General features: G+C 34.2%; 4 protein-coding genes across 4 annotated transcripts; 3 read left to right on the top strand and 1 right to left on the bottom strand.

Moving 5' to 3' along the window:
- Window positions 1–855, top strand: LOC112420900 (glutathione S-transferase T2-like). Its single transcript, XM_024780686.1, has one exon. The coding sequence runs from the start codon at window positions 1–3 to the stop codon at window positions 853–855; it is 855 nt and encodes a 284-aa protein (XP_024636454.1).
- Window positions 856–5,854: 4,999 nt separating this feature from the next.
- On the top strand, window positions 5,855–9,496 carry LOC11446220 (ABSCISIC ACID-INSENSITIVE 5-like protein 7). Its single transcript, XM_003607910.4, has 4 exons — window positions 5,855–6,007; window positions 7,613–8,706; window positions 8,948–9,019; window positions 9,115–9,496. The coding sequence occupies exons 2-4, from the start codon at window positions 7,741–7,743 to the stop codon at window positions 9,205–9,207; spliced, it is 1,131 nt and encodes a 376-aa protein (XP_003607958.1). The 5' UTR covers window positions 5,855–6,007; window positions 7,613–7,740; the 3' UTR covers window positions 9,208–9,496.
- Window positions 9,497–10,126: 630 nt separating this feature from the next.
- LOC11446219 (protein DJ-1 homolog C) lies at window positions 10,127–13,552 on the bottom strand. Its single transcript, XM_003607909.4, has 6 exons — window positions 12,906–13,552; window positions 12,527–12,706; window positions 11,849–11,929; window positions 11,558–11,758; window positions 10,827–10,964; window positions 10,127–10,744 (listed from the first exon to the last, which is right to left on the bottom strand). The coding sequence occupies exons 1-6, from the start codon at window positions 13,446–13,448 to the stop codon at window positions 10,532–10,534; spliced, it is 1,356 nt and encodes a 451-aa protein (XP_003607957.1). The 5' UTR covers window positions 13,449–13,552; the 3' UTR covers window positions 10,127–10,531.
- Window positions 13,553–13,914: 362 nt separating this feature from the next.
- Window positions 13,915–17,624, top strand: LOC11446438 (methylcrotonoyl-CoA carboxylase beta chain, mitochondrial). The gene is made up of 9 exons (XM_003607908.4): window positions 13,915–14,283; window positions 14,718–15,152; window positions 15,299–15,389; window positions 15,502–15,743; window positions 15,999–16,163; window positions 16,515–16,589; window positions 16,810–16,941; window positions 17,026–17,082; window positions 17,190–17,624. Exons 1-9 carry the CDS (start codon window positions 14,026–14,028, stop codon window positions 17,391–17,393), a joined length of 1,659 nt encoding a protein of 552 aa, XP_003607956.1. The 5' UTR covers window positions 13,915–14,025; the 3' UTR covers window positions 17,394–17,624.
- The last annotated feature ends 207 nt before the right edge of the window (window positions 17,625–17,831 follow it).

Below are 17,831 nucleotides of genomic sequence, written 5' to 3'. Positions count from 1 at the left end.
ATGGGATATCCATCTCAAACACCCCCATTTAATGGTTATATGTCAATGGTGAATGACAATTTTCAGAATGTTGGTGAATATCCTGAATATTCAACACAAATAAATCGTGGTGGAATGACAAGGGCTAATGAAGTTATTCCAATTCCAGAGGATACAACTCCTAAGAGCAAGAGAAATCCGCAACCAGGATGGAACACTGAACAAAATCTGGTGCTAATTAGTGGGTGGATAAAATTTGAATTATATTGGGGTAAAATTGTTGAGTATTGTAATGAACATTACTCATTCGATCCTCCGCGTGATGTAATTGCTTGCCGAAATCATTTTAATTATATGAGCAAAGTAATAAATAAATGGATTGGTGCTTATGAAAGCGCTAAGCGTTTGCAAGGAAGCGGTTGGTCGGAAGATGATGTTTTGGCAAAAGCGCATGAATTATTTGCATGTGGGAAGAATGTTCAATTTACTTTAAAGGAAGAATGGCACGCTCTCCGTGATCAACCACGTTATGGTAGTCAAATGGGAGGAAATGTTGGGTCAGAAAGTAGTGGATCTAAGAGATCTCACGAGGACTCTGTAGGATCTAGTGCTCGTCCAATGGATAGGGAGGCAGCTAAAAGAAAAGGTAAAAAGAAAAGTAAGGACGCTGCTGGCTTGGAGGAGGTGGAAAAGGAGTGGGTTCAATTCAAAGAAATCAAGGTGCAAGAGATTGAACAATTGAAAGAGTTCACGTTGGTGCAACAGGAGAAAAACAGATTGAAGAAATTGAAACTATATGTAAAGTTAAGTTCCGAAGAGCATCTCGATGACCGGAAAAAAGAGTTGTTGGAAGAGTTGGAGCGTGAGCTGTTTTGAAATTAATTTCAATCAAATATTTGTTGGTATTCGGTCAAAATTGTCAGTGTTGTCTAGTTCCCAATGTTTACTTTAATAATTGTTAGTGTTGTCTAGTCTCCAATGTTTACTTTAATAATTGACAGTGTTGTCTAGTCCTCAGTGATAGTCCCTAGTGTTGTTCAGTCCCCTGTGACTTATTTTACATATTATTTGCTTTAATAATTATGCTCACTGTGTGCCCATTATTTCACATACTATTTGCTTGCTTTAATAATTATCTCCATTGTTTGCTTTAATACAATACAATAACTTATTTCGAATCCGTCAGTGTCCACCACACAATTTACTTATATATAAGGACTCATATCTACACAAATTTCATTCATATCTACTTCAAAAAAAACTCTCATTGGACCCTTTTGATATCGAAGCCTACTTCCAAAAACGTGATGTTGAAGTCACTTATATCGTCAACCGATTTATTCAGCGTTGAAAAAAATTAGAGGAAGGTAGTGCATCTCGTACTAGAAAATATTTAAATAGAGATCATGCAGCGGAAAACCAAAGACTAATTGACGACTGCTTTGCCAATGAGCGTACATACGACGATGCAATGTTTCGTCGTCGGTACCGGATGCAAAAACATGTTTTCCTTCGAATCGTTGGAGACCATTCAAGTAGTGATAACTACTTCGCCCAACGATTTGATGCAGCCAATAAAGAAGGTATATCACCGTTAGCAAAATGTACCACATCAATGCGAATGTTAGCATATGGTGTGGCAGCAGATGCGGTCGATGAATACATCAAAATAGGAAGTAGTACATCATTGGAGTGCTTACTTAGATTATGCAAAGGAATCATATGACTGTATGAGCAAGTGTACTTGAGAGCACCAACCCAAGATGACCTGCAAAGAATATTACATGTTAGTGAAATGTGGGGGTTCCCAGGGATGATCGGGAGTATTGACTGCATGCACTGGAAGTGGAAAAATTATCCTACAGCATGTGAAGGTCAATTCACCGGGGGGGATAAGGGAAACACAACAGTTATTCTTAAAGAAGTTGCATCTCATGATCTATGGATTTGACATGCCTTTTTTGGATGTCCAGGAAAGTTGAACGATATAAACGTTCTAGACCGGTCACGAGTCTTTGATGATGTGGAACATGGAAAGGCTCCAAGGGTGAATTACTTTGTGAATCAACGTCCCTATAATATGACATACTATCTAGATGATGGTATCTACCCTTCTTATCCAACTTTCGTCAAATCAATTAGACTTCCTCAAATAAAAATAAATTATTTAAATAAATTTTGTTTTTACAAAAAAAAATGTTAAGTGTATCTTTATTTTAATTTAATTATAATTGATAATTGTAATTTTATATAATTATAAAACAAAATTATAAAATTAAATAAGAATAAGAAATAAAAGGTGGTGGGATAGAGAGTTGAATGAAAAAACCATTGGAGAGGTAAAAATTGAATGAGTGTTGAATTAAGATAGAGAAAATGATGTGGAGTGTTGGGAATTGAAAAAGTGGGTGTTGAGGGTTATTGAAAATTTTCAACTATTGTAAATGGTCTAAGACCATCCACAATGCAGCACTCCATTTGGGTGCTTAAACAGGTCCCGACTGTACAAGTCATTCGTTTTATAATTAATACTTAATAAACATCCAATCTCTCCAACCCAGCACCTCAAAATAATTATTAATTGAGCCCCTGAAATAACTCTATATCATTAGATTTTAACAATAATTTATATATTCATTCATAATTATACAATTTTAAAATATTGAAGTAATTTAATTATAAATTTAAAAAAAATTTAAACTTGAAAAAACAATGTAAAATAAATGACGGTAAAATATTTTTTTTGTTTAAATCCAATCATTGTATGTTTTTTTTTTGTTTTTGCATTTAGATGGGTAAATTATTTGTTTTTTTAAAAAAAGTTTCAGTTGAAAATTTAATGTTAATCAATTAAATATTACTCTTGCAACTAATATATAATTTAATTTTTAATATTAAAATAATACAACAATAGAATAGAGAAAAAAATAGAATTAATTATATATATAGGACGCATGAGTAATAGGAGAGAGTGCGCCTATAAAAGCACTAATCTTTACAAACACCATATTAATTGGTGTCACAATAGTAGTGTCTATTTAGCATGATGTCAAATAGAGGAAGGACTCCCCCATTATAGATGGTCTAATGTACCTCAAAAAATTTCTTAAATAGAGACCGTCAATAATTTTATATAATTATATTTCATTATTTCAACATGATATGATGTGGAATCCATTGAGAGAAAAGATGCTTAAAGTAACACCTCTACTCAATGAGCCATCGATGGGTACCAATGTTTATGAAGTTAAGCCTCCCCCGTTGAGGAATATGTTCTACAAGAAGGAGAATGAATAGTAACCAAAAAAGAAAGAATAAATATTATTTTGCTATATTATGTTAATCAAATATTGATATAGTTATCATTACCAAAAACATAAAGTATTAGATATTGAATTTAGAGTTGTGCATTGCACTGTTACTTAGATGGTATAATTATAAAATATAATTAATATGACTTTGAAAATTGTAAGGGTCAATTTGTTTTTTATAAGAAGAGAAGATCTTCGAACGAAATTACATTTAACTCTATCTAAAGATAAATGACAGAGCTTAAACTCATGACATCTAGATTCAACTGTCTTTTTACTATTAGACTATATTTTGCGTTTTTTTTCATGTTCGAATAATTAATGTGTCAATGTGGACTTTTGGACGAGAGGATGCCTAAGTCTAAGGAAGGAGATATATTCGACTCAAATAGCGCTTACAAATAGATTTACATTTTTCTCCATTCAAATACTCTAGTGGAGCTCAAATTCGAAACCTCTAATTTAATTGTCATTTTATTACTAGACCAAATTTTTGAAGTTATGGTTCTTGTTTATATTTTAATAATAATAGTTAATTATAATAGTCAAAACCTGAATGAAATTCTTAATGGATAAAAAAATATTTTCACCGTATACTCATATCACCGGCATAAAAACAACAGATGAAGTGTCCTCGTAAAAACGATATGTTCATAGAAGTTTTAACGAACACAATAACAGTAACATGTTTCAATTCAAAGGGATTAAGACAACTTTCAATAAAATATAGAAGTCAAGAAGCGTCAATTAACCTAAAAGACGAGGTCGTTTAAATTTATAGGCTTAGATTTTCCTGTATAAACCTCTCTTAAAGTTTTCGTAGATTGTCTTAGGATATATTAAGAGATTTCATCATGCAGAATAGTGTATTATATGTTGAATCAGTCCTAATCCTCTACACAAAAGTAGTAATTTTTATACGAACCCTAAAATAGGTTTTCGTTTTTTGGTGTGATTTTCTCTATCATCAATTTTCATATTATTTACTTAATAAATAATTTTTCAAATTTTGTTATTTTGTCCTTTAAGTTATGTTTAGGTTTCCTTTGGTTATCTAAATTTTTTCCTTTAAATTTGATCTTTTAAGTAACATCATTACATTTTTTTCTTCTTCTTCTTTAGCCCTTAAAATTACAAACATTATACATACACTTTGGAAACTTATAAATGTTAGACACTTTAGTCATTTATATCGTTTGTAACTAAAGGACCAAACATTTAGATTGATTGTTGGAACACAATGTATGCGTATGTGAATTGAAAAAATCCTAGAAGTTCCACATATCGAAGATTACACACAATATTAATGTTTATATAGTGGAAGTATGCTTCGTCGGGGTGTGTCCTAAGGGGGTATTCAATTTTTTAAACAAGAGATGATGCAATGAATATGACCACCACAAGAGCGAGCGTGCCATTGTTGGCTCGGTTGGGCATGAGCTATGTGGTGTATTATTGTTTAAGAACACAGAACGTTAATTTGTTGATTATTTTTTAGAATTTTTGGTTTCATTGTACATAATCACCACGACACCTTTTGCAGCATGCATGCGTTTGATACACACCAATGTGTGCCGAACATACGCCCACGTGCACGCTCCACGATCCAATACATTTCACGTCCAGTTTAATTGTCGTTTTGATCAAGGAAGTCTGTTTCTCAACGGTCATTCGATCTTAGACGTTCTTTTTTATTTCCATTTCGGTTTTCGCACTATATAAAGGGTGTTTGCATCTCATTCCAACATACACTAAGACTAGAAGCATTTCTGAGTTTTCTCTTTTCTTCCATTGTAATTGAATTGTTTTATCCATAAAAAATTGTGATTGATATTTTATTTGCACAATTTTATACAATGTCACAAACAATATTAAAGAGAGAGTGACTTAGTATGTGATTCATCCCAATTTTTTTGGGTGATTGAAAAATATATTTAAACAATTTAAACAAATACTCCAACATTTATAAGTTAAAAAACTAAAATTTGAACTCCATAATTGTTAGTACTTTGTATTTTAAAAAGAAATTAAGAAGTTTAACTTTAATGTAATACAAAATGAAGACCAAATACATTTCATCTTTTTAACTTTCTAATGATAATGAGAATATAAGGCGAAAACAAAATTACCAAAAATGCACATCTTCCACTTCCTTACCTTGCAAAAAGGAGACAAGAAAAAGTGACCCTAAACTTACGTCAATTCTGTCCCATCACCAAATAAAATATGTTATCCTACCTCATCCCATAAAAAGTGGGACTGGCCCTAGGTTCCTGCTGCAATTGAGGTGAAAAATGGAAACCTATAAAAGTAAAAGTTACATTATTATCAAAATAAAAAAGTTCATATAGTACTGAAATTCAGTCACAAAATAAAAACGTACAAATAAAAATCTAAATGATGGGCACCAATGTAATGTTGTCGGAAAGAAGCATCAAAATAAAATGTAGTTGCTCTAGATTTCTCCACATTTTGAAATTTGATTGGTTACACATCACATCAAGGGTTCATCTCACTCCACGTTTTGAAAAATGATTGGTTCAAAATAATTTTAATTAATTAAATATCTTCATATGGTTGCCGAGTCTCTCCTTATAAACTCAAAGACACTTGTCGATTCCACCATACACCCCAATCTGAAGATCGTTCAGACACGACACTCTTCTAAGTCCAACAACAACGTTTTTGCCGAACCGAACATACACGAGTGAGTTAAGGTAATTGTTCTCACCGCCGTTTTTTTCTTCTTTCCTTTTATGGCTTTCTTACCTTATGCCTAATTATTTATTTATCTTACAAAGTTTTTATAATTCACTCGCTCTTCTAGTTCTAGTGATAATTTTTATTAGCGATCGTGTCACATCGGGGAAGATTTTTTAGTTTATGTGATTTATAACTCAAAAAGCATTAAACAGATAAGGTGATGATAAATTATGCTATGTCTACATCAGATTTCTAATTTACCCAATTTGTATATAACGTTTTTTCAAAATTTCTATGTGTTTTTGGGTGAATTCATCTGTGGATCTTAGTTTAGTATAATAACAGACAAATGAGGTTTTGATCTCACTTGTCTCTATGGGTGGTGGTTGTTGACTATAAACTTTTACTGTTGGAACTTCTGCTGGTGGATTCAATTAATTCTGCATAACTATTTTCGAATGTTATGCCAAGTTTTTTTTATCATGGTAAAGCTAACAGATGCTTTTAAGAGCATTGTTTAAAGTTTCTAGAAAAGAAATTCTGTTCTAGTTTTAGAAATATAAGTCAAACAACTGTCAAGTAATAAATATCACTTTTTAGACAAAATTACCTCTTTTGATTCCTTAAACAATGTCTAAGAGCATTTGTTAACATTTTCGTTTTTATTCTTCGCTATTGAAATTGTTTGTAGTTTGTTTAGAGTCCCACATTGGTGAGGTTCCTGAATAGTTAGATGTATAAATGTGTTTGAATATCCCTTTCCGTTTAAGCTAACTTTTGAGATGAGATCTAAACCCATTTAAAACTCACTATATTGGTTCTTATGTATCTGTTTCCCTCCAATGTTGTTAAAGGGGGTTGTACTTTTGTTTCTTCTTGTACTATCTATTTTGAGAGGCTTAAAAATTTTCTAATCTATCAAGAGAATATAAATAGAACTGTGAAGTTGTATGCCTCCTTGAATAAACGGTTTAATTAAGCGTAATGTTTACTCCCTCCGTTCCAAATTGTATGTTATTTTAGAAAAAATATTTGTCCCAAATTGTATGTCACTTTATAATACCAATGAAACATTAATGTTACTTTTCCTATTATATCATTAACTATTTATTACTTTTTCTTCTTTCAATTCTTTCATTTATCTTTCCCATATCATTTATTAAGGACAATTTTGTAAAATAACTTATAATATCTTTTTCCAACACAATATTAATTACATTTTTTAATATGTGTGAAATGCTCAAAACGTCATACAATTTGGGACGGAGGGAGTATCATATAGGAGAGTGTGTACAAGTTATTTCTATAGAAAGGAAAAAAGATAAATTCAAAATATTTTTATGTAAATTTTAAGTTGGTTTCATGAGCTATCCTAAAAAATTTATGGATATAAGTTCAAAGTAGCTTACATACATATTATAAATTGTTTCCATAAACTCTCCCAAACATTCTCAAAGATGCTTATCCCGTACATATGTCGGTAGACAAATCAACACACTGGTGTCTATAACTTGTGGCGTTTGGAATTTCAAGGAGTAAATTAGTTATCTGCTTTAGTAGCTTTATTAATTAATTTATCGTATTTGTCCATAATTTGAAGTTTATAAATCTAAATACAGGGTAATCATTCCAAAGGACCCTGACTGAAAATACCACATGATCTACTTTAGCAAGATTAATATTTAAGACAGAGATTGCTTAAGTAAAGACCATACTTCTGCTTTAAGTCTTTAAAAGTGGGGTCAAAATGAACTTCGCTTGGGATGCAATGAGTGTGAAGACACCTGGAAGTGTTAACCTAGCAAGCCAGTCTTCAATATACTCCCTCACTTTTGATGAGTTACAAAGCACCATTGGAGGAGTTGGAAAAGATTTTGGATCAATGAACATGGATGAACTCTTGAAAAACATATGGAATGTTGAAGAGACTCAAGCCTTGACATCTCTAACTGGTGGAGGAGTAGGAGAAGGACCTAACAACCCAAATGGTGGTACTTTGCAAAAACAAGGCTCATTGACATTGCCAAGGACACTTAGTCAGAGAAAAGTTGATGAAGTTTGGAGGGATTTGATGAAAGATAGTGGTTCATCTATGCCTCAAAGACAACCAACATTAGGTGAAGTGACTTTGGAGGAGTTTTTGGTGAGAGCTGGTGTTGTGAAAGAAGATACGCCTAATCATGCTCAACAAATCGAAAGACCGAATAATAATGAATGGTTTAGTGACTTTTCTAGGTCAAACAATAACACCAATCTACTTGGCTTTCAACAACCAAATGGAAATAATGGGGATATGAGCGACAACAATAACTTAGTTCCGAAACACGTTCCTCTTCCTCCTTCCTCAATTAACTTGAATCACTCTCAACGGCCGCCACCACTTTTCCCGAAACCTACAACTGTAGCATTTGCTTCTCCTATGCATTTGCTAAACAATGCTCAACTTGGTAACAATGGCAGAAGTGTAGGTCCTGGTGTTGGAACGCTTGGTTTATCTGCCTCGAATATCACAGCTCCTGTTGCTTCTCCGGGAAGTAAAATGTCGCCGGATTTGATTACAAAGCGTAATTTAGATCCTTCTTTACTGTCACCAGTTCCTTATGCAATCAACAGAGGGAGGAAGTGTGTTCCTGTAGAAAAAGGTGTTGAAAGGAGACAGAAGAGAATGATAAAGAATAGAGAATCAGCTGCGAGGTCACGGGCTCGCAAGCAGGTTAGCATTTCATTTTAGTCATTTATGCATTCTTGTCAATATGAAGAAAATTCAATTATCTGTTCTTTTTCTCTGATCAGAATGATTAAGCTTGTTAAGTTCATTCATTATTTTCCTTCAATATAGATATAATGTACAACAAGATTATAAGCTTAAGGAAATTATTCAAAGTATTAAAATGCTGTAAGCATTGGCTTATAGTGTACATAACTTCTAAATATTTGTTTCTTTTGAATGGAAGGCCTACACTGTTGAACTGGAGGCTGAAGTTGCAAAACTTAAGGAAGTAAACGAGGAATTACAAAGGAAACAGGTATGTTAGATCATCATTTTGCGACTGCATCCTCAATGGTAATTTGTTCGATAAGGTTTTTTTGACAGATTCTGACTACATTTGGTATGATACAGGCAGAGTTTATGGAAATGCAGAAAAGTAAGGAGGACCTGGTGCGGACAAATAAAATAAAATACTTGAGAAGGACACTTACAGGTCCATGGTAGATTATGTGAGTTGTTTAAGAAAATGAAGCCATTATGTCACAAAGACAGGAGTATTGTATGTAAGGTGTGAAGTGATTACAATTTTACACTAGACAGGATGGTAGCTAATATGTATAGGTATTAGGTACTAGAAGCATTTAGTTGTAAATTAAAGTATTAAACTTCCATCTTGTGTAATTAACTATTTTATTTACTTGAATGTCATTTTCTTGTATTAAGTATATACTAATGATGATTAGACCAGCCTGCCTGTGCCCTGTTAAGACTTAAGACTGTCTTATGTTTCTCACCTCTCCGACCAATTAAATTTGTGTTTTTACATATATTCATCAATGGACTTGGGTTCCCATTTATTTTCTGTTTAACACGCCAAACATAATTAACGATAATTGATATCATTTGCTTAACAAACTTTAGACAGCTAGTATGATTAAAGTTCCAAATCTTGAAGTTTCTCTTTGATACTTCCTCTCCATCTTACTCTATACTTTTATATAATAACAAAATTTAAACTAACTTTTTCGTCTAAACTTTTTACAAGATTAAAAAGTATATTTGGGGAGTGGGGGGATCGAAGATAAGGAGTCGAATAAGGGAACAAAAACAAGACAGAAATTGCTGTGTTGTGATAAACACCAAAGAAAAAATGGATACTTACAAAATGAAATGAACCCAGCAATTATATATCAATCATTGAAAACGACAAATTAGAAAGTTGGCCCAACAATAAAAAGGTAAAAAAAAATAAAAAAAATGTGTTCAATGGATGAAAAAAGTTGTAGATACTTATTGCTAAGTGGCTTGAAGGATTTGAAGAAAGTTGTAGACCTTGACGTTAGATTCTCTAACTGTCCAGTGATCTGAACATAAATCAGGTATGAGTAAATTGGTAAGCCTGAATCATATTTTCAGTGTCAGGTGTGTGCTATTTTCGAGTAATTTTTAATTGTTCAGACGTTAAACTCAAGTCTCGGTCCCTTTTAACAACCAGAGGTATGGATATTTTCACACAACATTGATCCCAGCCTATTTTCAACTCTGTAGAATATGGAAATTACATCAAATGTTCAACCAAGCTGAAACTATGATTCTAATCTTGTTATATTTTGCACACCCTGCAGGTAACTTTTTCCTATGCAGCCACCCCTCAAAAAATGAGATTCAGTGGAGATGGTGATTGTCATCGTTCAACTAATCAAAACGATGCGTTAAAGGGGGTACAAATTTAACACCACCTGAAAACAAATCAAGCTTGGGCTGGGGTACACTACCTATAATTTTTCTATCACACCTACAAGTACTTGAAACCACATGCTCTAGTAGTCTATTTCCTAGGATACTCAAAAACAAGGCCTTCTGCTACACTTCTTGCTCTTCCATTACCAAATAACTTGCTCACAATAGCCAATGCAAAATCAGTTACAGTGGCAAGTCCCTCACTAGTAATCACTTTGCCATCAATAACTACTACGGCATCATTTACTGCTCCGTCTTTAAGTTTGTTTAGGGCAGAGGGATGAGCTGTAGCCTTCTTGTCCTTTAACAGAAAAGGATTTCAGTAAGGCTTCACTAAAGAATTGGATCAAGAATCACAATGGTAACAAAAGGGTGTCATATACCTTTAGTAAACCTTGTTTGTGTAGAATAGCAGGTGAGGAGCAGACGGCTCCGTATATTCTTCCAGCTGAATTTTGTTCTTTCAGAAGCTTCTTCAGAATTCTTGACTTGCTTAGCCTTTCAGCGCCAGCAGTTCCTCCCTGAAATTTCACGACAATCTTAGCAACAAAGAACGATGGGTGGAACAATAATAAGAATCGTCTAATTCTTCAGATAAGGACTAAAATTTGAAGGCCCCCAGAAATATAAGTTTATAGGTGATATGAAGAGGTTAGATGAAAGAGTTTTTGAAAAAAGTTGAGATCAAGTTAATTTTCAATTTAAGTGAGAGCTACTATAAGAGATTCTTAGTCATTACTAGATCTCTTCACTTTTCTTTTCCTACAAATGCTTGATGACAAATTTATCCATATATGCTGTATATCATTTATTTTTAAGGTGTTCTACGCATAAAAATTTACAAATCAACTAAAATCATTCATTCTGCAATGTGGCTTCAAACATGAGAGTTGGTGTTCACGTCAAGTCATATCATAATATACAAACATAAAGACATTTTGTTGTAAGATCTACAATACCACCACAAAGAAACAGCAGCTTGAAAGACTAGATTGTGAACATGAGAACTAACTTTTTTGATGGAATACAAAATTAATAAAACAAAAGAAACCATAAAACAACACCACAGACAAAAAAATGCAGCAACTTATTTATTTTCATGAATTCATATTACCGGGAGAATAATCAAATCATGTGCTGACTCTTGAATATCACTAATTAATTTATCAGCAACAATTTTGGTTCCTTGAGAAGCCATGACTCCAAGAGTTTTCTCAACAGAAGCAACTACGACATTAGCTTTTGCTCGCCTTAGAATATCTATTAGGGTCACTACTTCAATCTCTTCAGAACCATGTGCGATTGGGATGAGAACCTGGTTAGCATAACATACATGTAAGATCCTCGTTGCAGAAGCATGGACAACAACGTTTTAACAAATTATACATATAAGACAGTAACCTACACTGGGGGGATGGTGGCCAACAGACCAATCAATTTCATTAAACTCCTTCTTAGATACATTGTCATCATCAGTTCTCATCAACTATCATAAAAGAAGAAAGAGCATTAGATCAGATGCATAGTGTAACTGATTTTCCAACATGCATCAGATATCAGAAAGAACGGTAAAAGATATTGATTCTTGCAGACATAAATCAACACCAAAACTTAGGATCCAGATTTAAAAACTTCAGGTTCTGTTTATTTTCCATATTTCCTGTTTTCATTTTCATTTCAACCACTAAACATATGACAATATAAATCAATTTTTCCCGCACCATTTTCTTTTACAGTTTTAAAAAAACAAAATGTTATTAAAAAGTAAACAGGCTTTTTAGTTTCCAAGCAAAATTCATCATTTTGAATCAATCCTTTGGGTTTTTCTTTTCCACCCTTGGTAAACTCTCCAGTTCAACTAATTCAGTATGACAGAGTAAGTAGTTAGTTATTTGACTCTTCTGTTCGACCAGCTAGACTATGGCTTCCGGTGTATGCGTTATCACATCAGTTCAAAGGTTACAAATTTACCACATAATAACAGCAAGTGAATCCGGTTATTAAGTTGAAAAGTGATTCCTAAATATTCATTTCTTCCCTATCGCGAAAATGCATAAAATTCAATTATAACAAAGCAAATTACCAAGAATTCAGCAACCTCCCTTGCAATAGACTCCCCAAATAGCTGTTCAACCAAAGTTAAAGCAAACATGTAAGCAGTTCCCGGGCCACGGCTTGTTGTAAGCCCATTTGAAACCTGAATGTTCGACTTAACAGCCCAAAACGTTGGTAGCTTGTGGAAAAATGCAGGGTGACATGTTATCTTGCAAGACAAACTGGAAAAAATCAGCCCCATACAAATACCATAACAAAAAAAGAAAAAGAAAAAGAAAAAGATATTTATATTCACAGTGAGTTTGTCAGAATCACAATTGACAAGCAATAGAATTTTGTCAAACTCACGGTCAATCCAAACATGCACGAAATCAAACTCCAATATCTCTAAAACTAAAGTAAAGCACCTTCTTTCTCTTCAAAAGTCCCCAAGGCAAAAGAGTAACAGCAGGAGCAGCATTAATAGCACCAAATAACCTATTTTCCTCAGCTTGTTTACATGTGATTATTCTCAAGGCATCACAATCTCTCAATCTTGCTGAACCAGGCATTCCTCCCGGTAAAGCGATAAGATCAAATATTTGATCAGAGCACTCAGAAATAGAAGCATCAGCAACTAATTTAGTGCCACTAGCAGCTTCAACTTGAAGCTGAGGCTCAACGGAAGCAACGGTGACATGAGCACCAGCACGACGGAGGACGTGGATTAAGATAACTGCTTCCATTTCCTCGGTGCCGAAACCGATGGGAAGAAGAACTTTCTTTGGAGGGGGTGCATTTGTAGGTGTTGGTGGTGGAGAGGTGGAAATGGAAAGGGTGGAGTTTGGAATGGAGCGTGGAGGTGAAAGGGTGGATAAGGGTTTAAGGGAGATAGTGGACGTGGAGATGGTGAATGGAGAGAGTCTTGTGGCGGTGGAAGGTTGAGGCAGAAGAAGTAGCAGGAACGACATGGACTCTGCTCTGCTACTACAACACAGTTCCGGTTAGGATAATGGTTTTCTTTCAGCAGTGAAATGAAATGAAAAGTGAAAATTATTTTCTCTCACTGTCTCTACTTCTCAACTATATTTTTATGGGTCTTGAAGAAGTACTTGTTATGAGTAGTCCAAAAAAGCTATCAATTTTATCTACAAACTAACTTTTTTTTTCTTCATTTTGGTATAACTTTTGTACAACTTTCTCCTTCATACTCTAATTATGTTTTTATTCTCTCTCTATTGTTTGTTTTTGACCAATAAAAAGAGAGAACAACAAAGTTGTCTTTATTTTTTATGGGACAACCTAACCTAACTTGTTTTATCCAAAATAATTTGTATGTATGAAATGAAATTCTAAAAATACAACAAATAAGTACGTGGCAAAATTATCCAATGAGTTTTATGAACGTATTTTATTTATATAATCACCATCCCTCCGATCCGATAGACATACTTAGCTGGAATGTGTGCTGGCAGAGTTCAATGACTCCACGGCATTGTTACTTAGAAGAAGAAAGGTGAACACTGAACCATAGATAGAAGAGAAAACATGTTGAAACTAATTGGAAGAAAATCAAGTTGGATACCCTCCAATTTATTGTTAAGAAGAGAATTGTGTTTGGGTGCCCTTCCTAATGGCGGAGCCATGGAACACTTGATCACTCAACTTCAATCTCATGTTCATAAGGTTCTTGCTGGTGGTGGACCCGAAGCTGTCAAGAGGAATAATAGTAGAAATAAACTTCTACCCAGAGAAAGAATTGATCGTCTTCTTGATCCTGGTTCTTCCTTCCTTGAGCTTTCACAGGTTCTTATTCATTTCCTTCAATTGATTTATTTCAGATTATTTACTTGCCCAAGTAACTATTAGATGAGTTGGGAAGCTCCCAAAAACACTTACATGTCCATAAGCTATTTTCAGCTATCAAGCACGGAATCCAACAAACATTTGTTTGTCCAAATATTGCTACACATAAGTGCTTAGGAGCTTTTAAAATAAGCTGCAAACAGCTTATAATACATTAAATTCTTTTTATGGGTTTTTTTAAACACTTAATTATGTGCCTATATTTTATGATAAACTGAAACAAGCACTTCCACACATACTCTTTGTATTTACCGTTCATTTGGGTTTGTGGAAACCTGATAACTGGAATGAAGTAGACAATTAGAAATGAGAAGTACAAAAATGGATTATGTGTTTATCTCAAGAAAGGTCTGAACTTTTGAGTGATGATGAAGCTTGCAGGGCACGAGTTGTATGAAGAGCCTTTGCCTTCTGGTGGGGTTGTGACTGGGATCGGTCCAGTGCACGGCCGACTTTGTATGTTCGTGGCAAATGACCCTACTGTTAAAGGAGGGACTTATTATCCTATTACAGTTAAGAAACATCTCAGAGCACAGGAGATTGCGGCTCAATGCAAATTGCCGTGTGTGTATCTTGTTGACAGTGGTGGTGCTTTCCTTCCCAAGCAGGCTGATGTCTTTCCAGATAAGGAAAATTTCGGTAGAATATTCTATAATCAGGCTATAATGTCTGCTCAAGGGATTCCCCAAATTGCATTGGTGTTAGGCTCTTGCACTGCTGGTGGTGCCTATATACCTGCTATGGCTGATGAAAGTGTGATGGTCAAGGGAAATGGCACTATTTTTTTAGCAGGGCCCCCTCTTGTTAAGGTCAGCTCCAATATCCTTTCTGTGATACTATCTGGCTATATTTTTTTCTAATAAATTTCTGTAGATTTAAACAGTGTCTCCGTTTGTGATAATGTATTTTCTGCGTGTCTATGACTTAAATTAACATCAATTGATTGACATTATAGGCTGCCACTGGAGAAGAAGTCTCTGCGGAGGATTTGGGAGGTGCTGCAGTGCATTGCAAGACATCGGGTGTTTCAGACTATTTTGCTCAAGGTATTCGCGGTGGATAATTTCTATCTCGCACATCTAAGTGGATAGAAAACGTGACAGCTAATAATCAAACTAGTCTGTATTAGTGACATTGTACATGTTCTGTTTCCTGTAGATGAATTTCACGCACTTGCACTTGGGAGGGACATCGTTAAGAATTTGCATATGGCTGGGAGAGATGTCTCGACAAATGGATTGCAAAACACGAGTTATGAGTATAAAGAGCCACTATATGATGTCAATGAACTTCGTTCAATTGCCCCTACTGATCTTAAGCAGCAGTTTGATATCCGAGAAGTGATTTCTCGCGTTGTTGACGGAAGTGAATTTGATGAATTCAAGAAACTGTATGGCACTGTGAGGGCTTATTCACTTCACTCTCTACTGTTTTAATCATTGTATTTATGTGAATGTGTTGCGATGGAACTTTATTTTTATATTTGCCTGTACCTTGATGAGTTGACAGACCTTTATCGGTTGTTGGTTTTCGGGTTTCACAATGAATATTTGGAGTACGGCAAGTATAAGCAGCAACCTGTAAATGTTTCACAAATCATCAACATACTGGTACCCTATATGCAAAATATATCCTTATTCGAAATCTATGTGCAGACTCTTGTAACAGGTTTTGCAAAGATCTTTGGACAGCCTGTAGGAATTATTGGAAACAATGGAATTTTATTCAATGAATCGGCTCTGAAAGGGGCCCATTTCATTGAACTATGTACTCAACGTAACATTCCCTTGGTCTTTCTTCAGAACATCACCGGATTCATGGTATGTATTAAAAAGTTTTGTTTGGTTTCTCTGATTATGATGTATTGCTTCATTATATTCTGACTTCAGAGAAGATTTCAGAACATCATTGAATTGGTTTTCTGAAGTAAATAACAAATACACTTAATGACATCCATCATTGTGTGTCCTAATTACAGTCATAGTTGTTGTCTGGAAATGATTAGAACGGTGAAGGAAAATGTTAACAATTAGTTTGTGTCTAATTCCCTCAAATCAAGAATTGTTAAACCTTAATGTTCTTTCTATAAACAATTTTGAGTTATGATATTGGAAAAACTACCTGCTAGTAGTTTGATGAAAAATGAAACTATAACAATGTCTATTTGGTAGGTGGGCTCAAAATCCGAGGCAAATGGCATAGCAAAGTCAGGTGCAAAAATGGTGATGGCTGTATCTTGCGCAAAGGTTAGTGGATTCCAGCACACTACTTATAACATTTGTTACAGTTACTTGCATTGCTTTATTTTCCCGCTGCATGTGTTTTTTGGGGCAGTGACGGTGAGGCTGTTAACTTAAATCAATTCATTCAGAAGACTATAAGATACTAGAAGAGAAATGAAACAAATTGTAGTATATTTATAAAGGATTAATGATCATTTTTGCTTCGCATAAATATCTGCTACAGGTACCTAAAATCACTATAATTGTTGGTGGAAGCTTTGGTGCTGGAAACTATGCAATGTGTGGTCGTGCCTATAGTCCGAACTTCATGTTCCTTTGGCCTAATGCTAGAATATCTGTGATGGGTGGTGCTCAGGTAGTTTATCTATCAAGTCATGATTCCTTACAAATTACTGGATTTGGAACATTTGATTGATCATTAGTTGATAATGTTCATCAGGCTGCTGGTGTTCTGTCTCAAATAGAGAAAGGCAATAAGAAAAAGCAAGGAATTCAGGTAAAAGTAATGTTATTGGGAGCAAGGCTATTTTATCTTGTGATAAATTCATGGTTTGTCTTTGTTTGTATCAATGTATATATCATGGATTCATGGTTATAATACAGTGGAACAAGGAAGAAGAGGAAAAGTTCAAAGCGAAAGTAGTTGAGGCGTATGAGAGAGAAGGAAGTCCTTATTACTCAACGGCGAGGCTTTGGGATGATGGAATCATTGATCCAGCTGATACAAGAAAAGTGATTGGTCTATGTGTCTCTGCTTCCTTGAACCGTGCCACAGAAAATACCAAATATGGTGTATTTAGAATGTGAATATGTGATGTTAAAACTTTGTTGTGCGCTAAATGTTGCTAAAGCCTAAAGTCTGATGTAGATTTGTTTACATAGGAAAAGAGGGGGGAGGGGTTGAATGGCAGGACAAACAAAAATATGTAAAAGGGAATGAGTGAAAAGTAATTCCTTACTTTTTTTTTTTGACAAGAAGTAATTCCTTCCTGATCATGTCAACTTGCAACATTTATAATAAAAATGCTTCTTGCTAAACACATTGCATTTACTCCAAAATTTTGTTTCTTTTGACTTTTGTTTAAGCATTGGACCTATATATGTATACGAGACAACGAGTAACATAACATATATATATATATATATATTTTTTTTTTTTGAGAGAACATAACATATATATATATAAAGTCCCCTAAAAAATAACATATCCATAAGTAGTAAAATTATGATAGAATTGATGCCTGA

The sequence above is a fragment of the Medicago truncatula genome, chromosome 4, assembly GCF_003473485.1.
Source record: "Medicago truncatula cultivar Jemalong A17 chromosome 4, MtrunA17r5.0-ANR, whole genome shotgun sequence".
Classification (NCBI taxonomy): Eukaryota; Viridiplantae; Streptophyta; class Magnoliopsida; order Fabales; family Fabaceae; genus Medicago; species Medicago truncatula.
The sequence above is the reverse complement of the archived record's forward strand: the minus strand, read 5'-3'. Positions and strand labels throughout refer to the sequence as shown.

What these genes read in the sequence shown, in the direction of transcription:
- LOC112420900 (XM_024780686.1), top strand. Translation starts at nt 1, where the DNA reads ATGGGATATCCATCTCAAACACCCCCATTTAATGGTTATATGTCAATG.
- LOC11446220 (XM_003607910.4), top strand. Translation starts at nt 7,741, where the DNA reads ATGAACTTCGCTTGGGATGCAATGAGTGTGAAGACACCTGGAAGTGTT. An exon ending in GGTCACGGGCTCGCAAGCAG is followed by an intron (nt 8,707 to 8,947) that starts GTTAGCATTTCA and finishes TTTGAATGGAAG; the next exon opens with GCCTACACTGTTGAACTGGA. An exon ending in AGGAATTACAAAGGAAACAG is followed by an intron (nt 9,020 to 9,114) that starts GTATGTTAGATC and finishes GGTATGATACAG; the next exon opens with GCAGAGTTTATGGAAATGCA.
- LOC11446219 (XM_003607909.4), bottom strand. Translation starts at nt 13,448, where the DNA reads ATGTCGTTCCTGCTACTTCTTCTGCCTCAACCTTCCACCGCCACAAGA. An exon ending in ATGATTTGATTATTCTCCCG is followed by an intron (nt 10,965 to 11,557) that starts GTAATATGAATT and finishes GTGAAATTTCAG; the next exon opens with GGAGGAACTGCTGGCGCTGA. An exon ending in ACAAACAAGGTTTACTAAAG is followed by an intron (nt 10,745 to 10,826) that starts GTATATGACACC and finishes TTTCTGTTAAAG; the next exon opens with GACAAGAAGGCTACAGCTCA.
- LOC11446438 (XM_003607908.4), top strand. Translation starts at nt 14,026, where the DNA reads ATGTTGAAACTAATTGGAAGAAAATCAAGTTGGATACCCTCCAATTTA. An exon ending in CAGGGCCCCCTCTTGTTAAG is followed by an intron (nt 15,153 to 15,298) that starts GTCAGCTCCAAT and finishes TTGACATTATAG; the next exon opens with GCTGCCACTGGAGAAGAAGT. An exon ending in TGGCTGTATCTTGCGCAAAG is followed by an intron (nt 16,590 to 16,809) that starts GTTAGTGGATTC and finishes TATCTGCTACAG; the next exon opens with GTACCTAAAATCACTATAAT.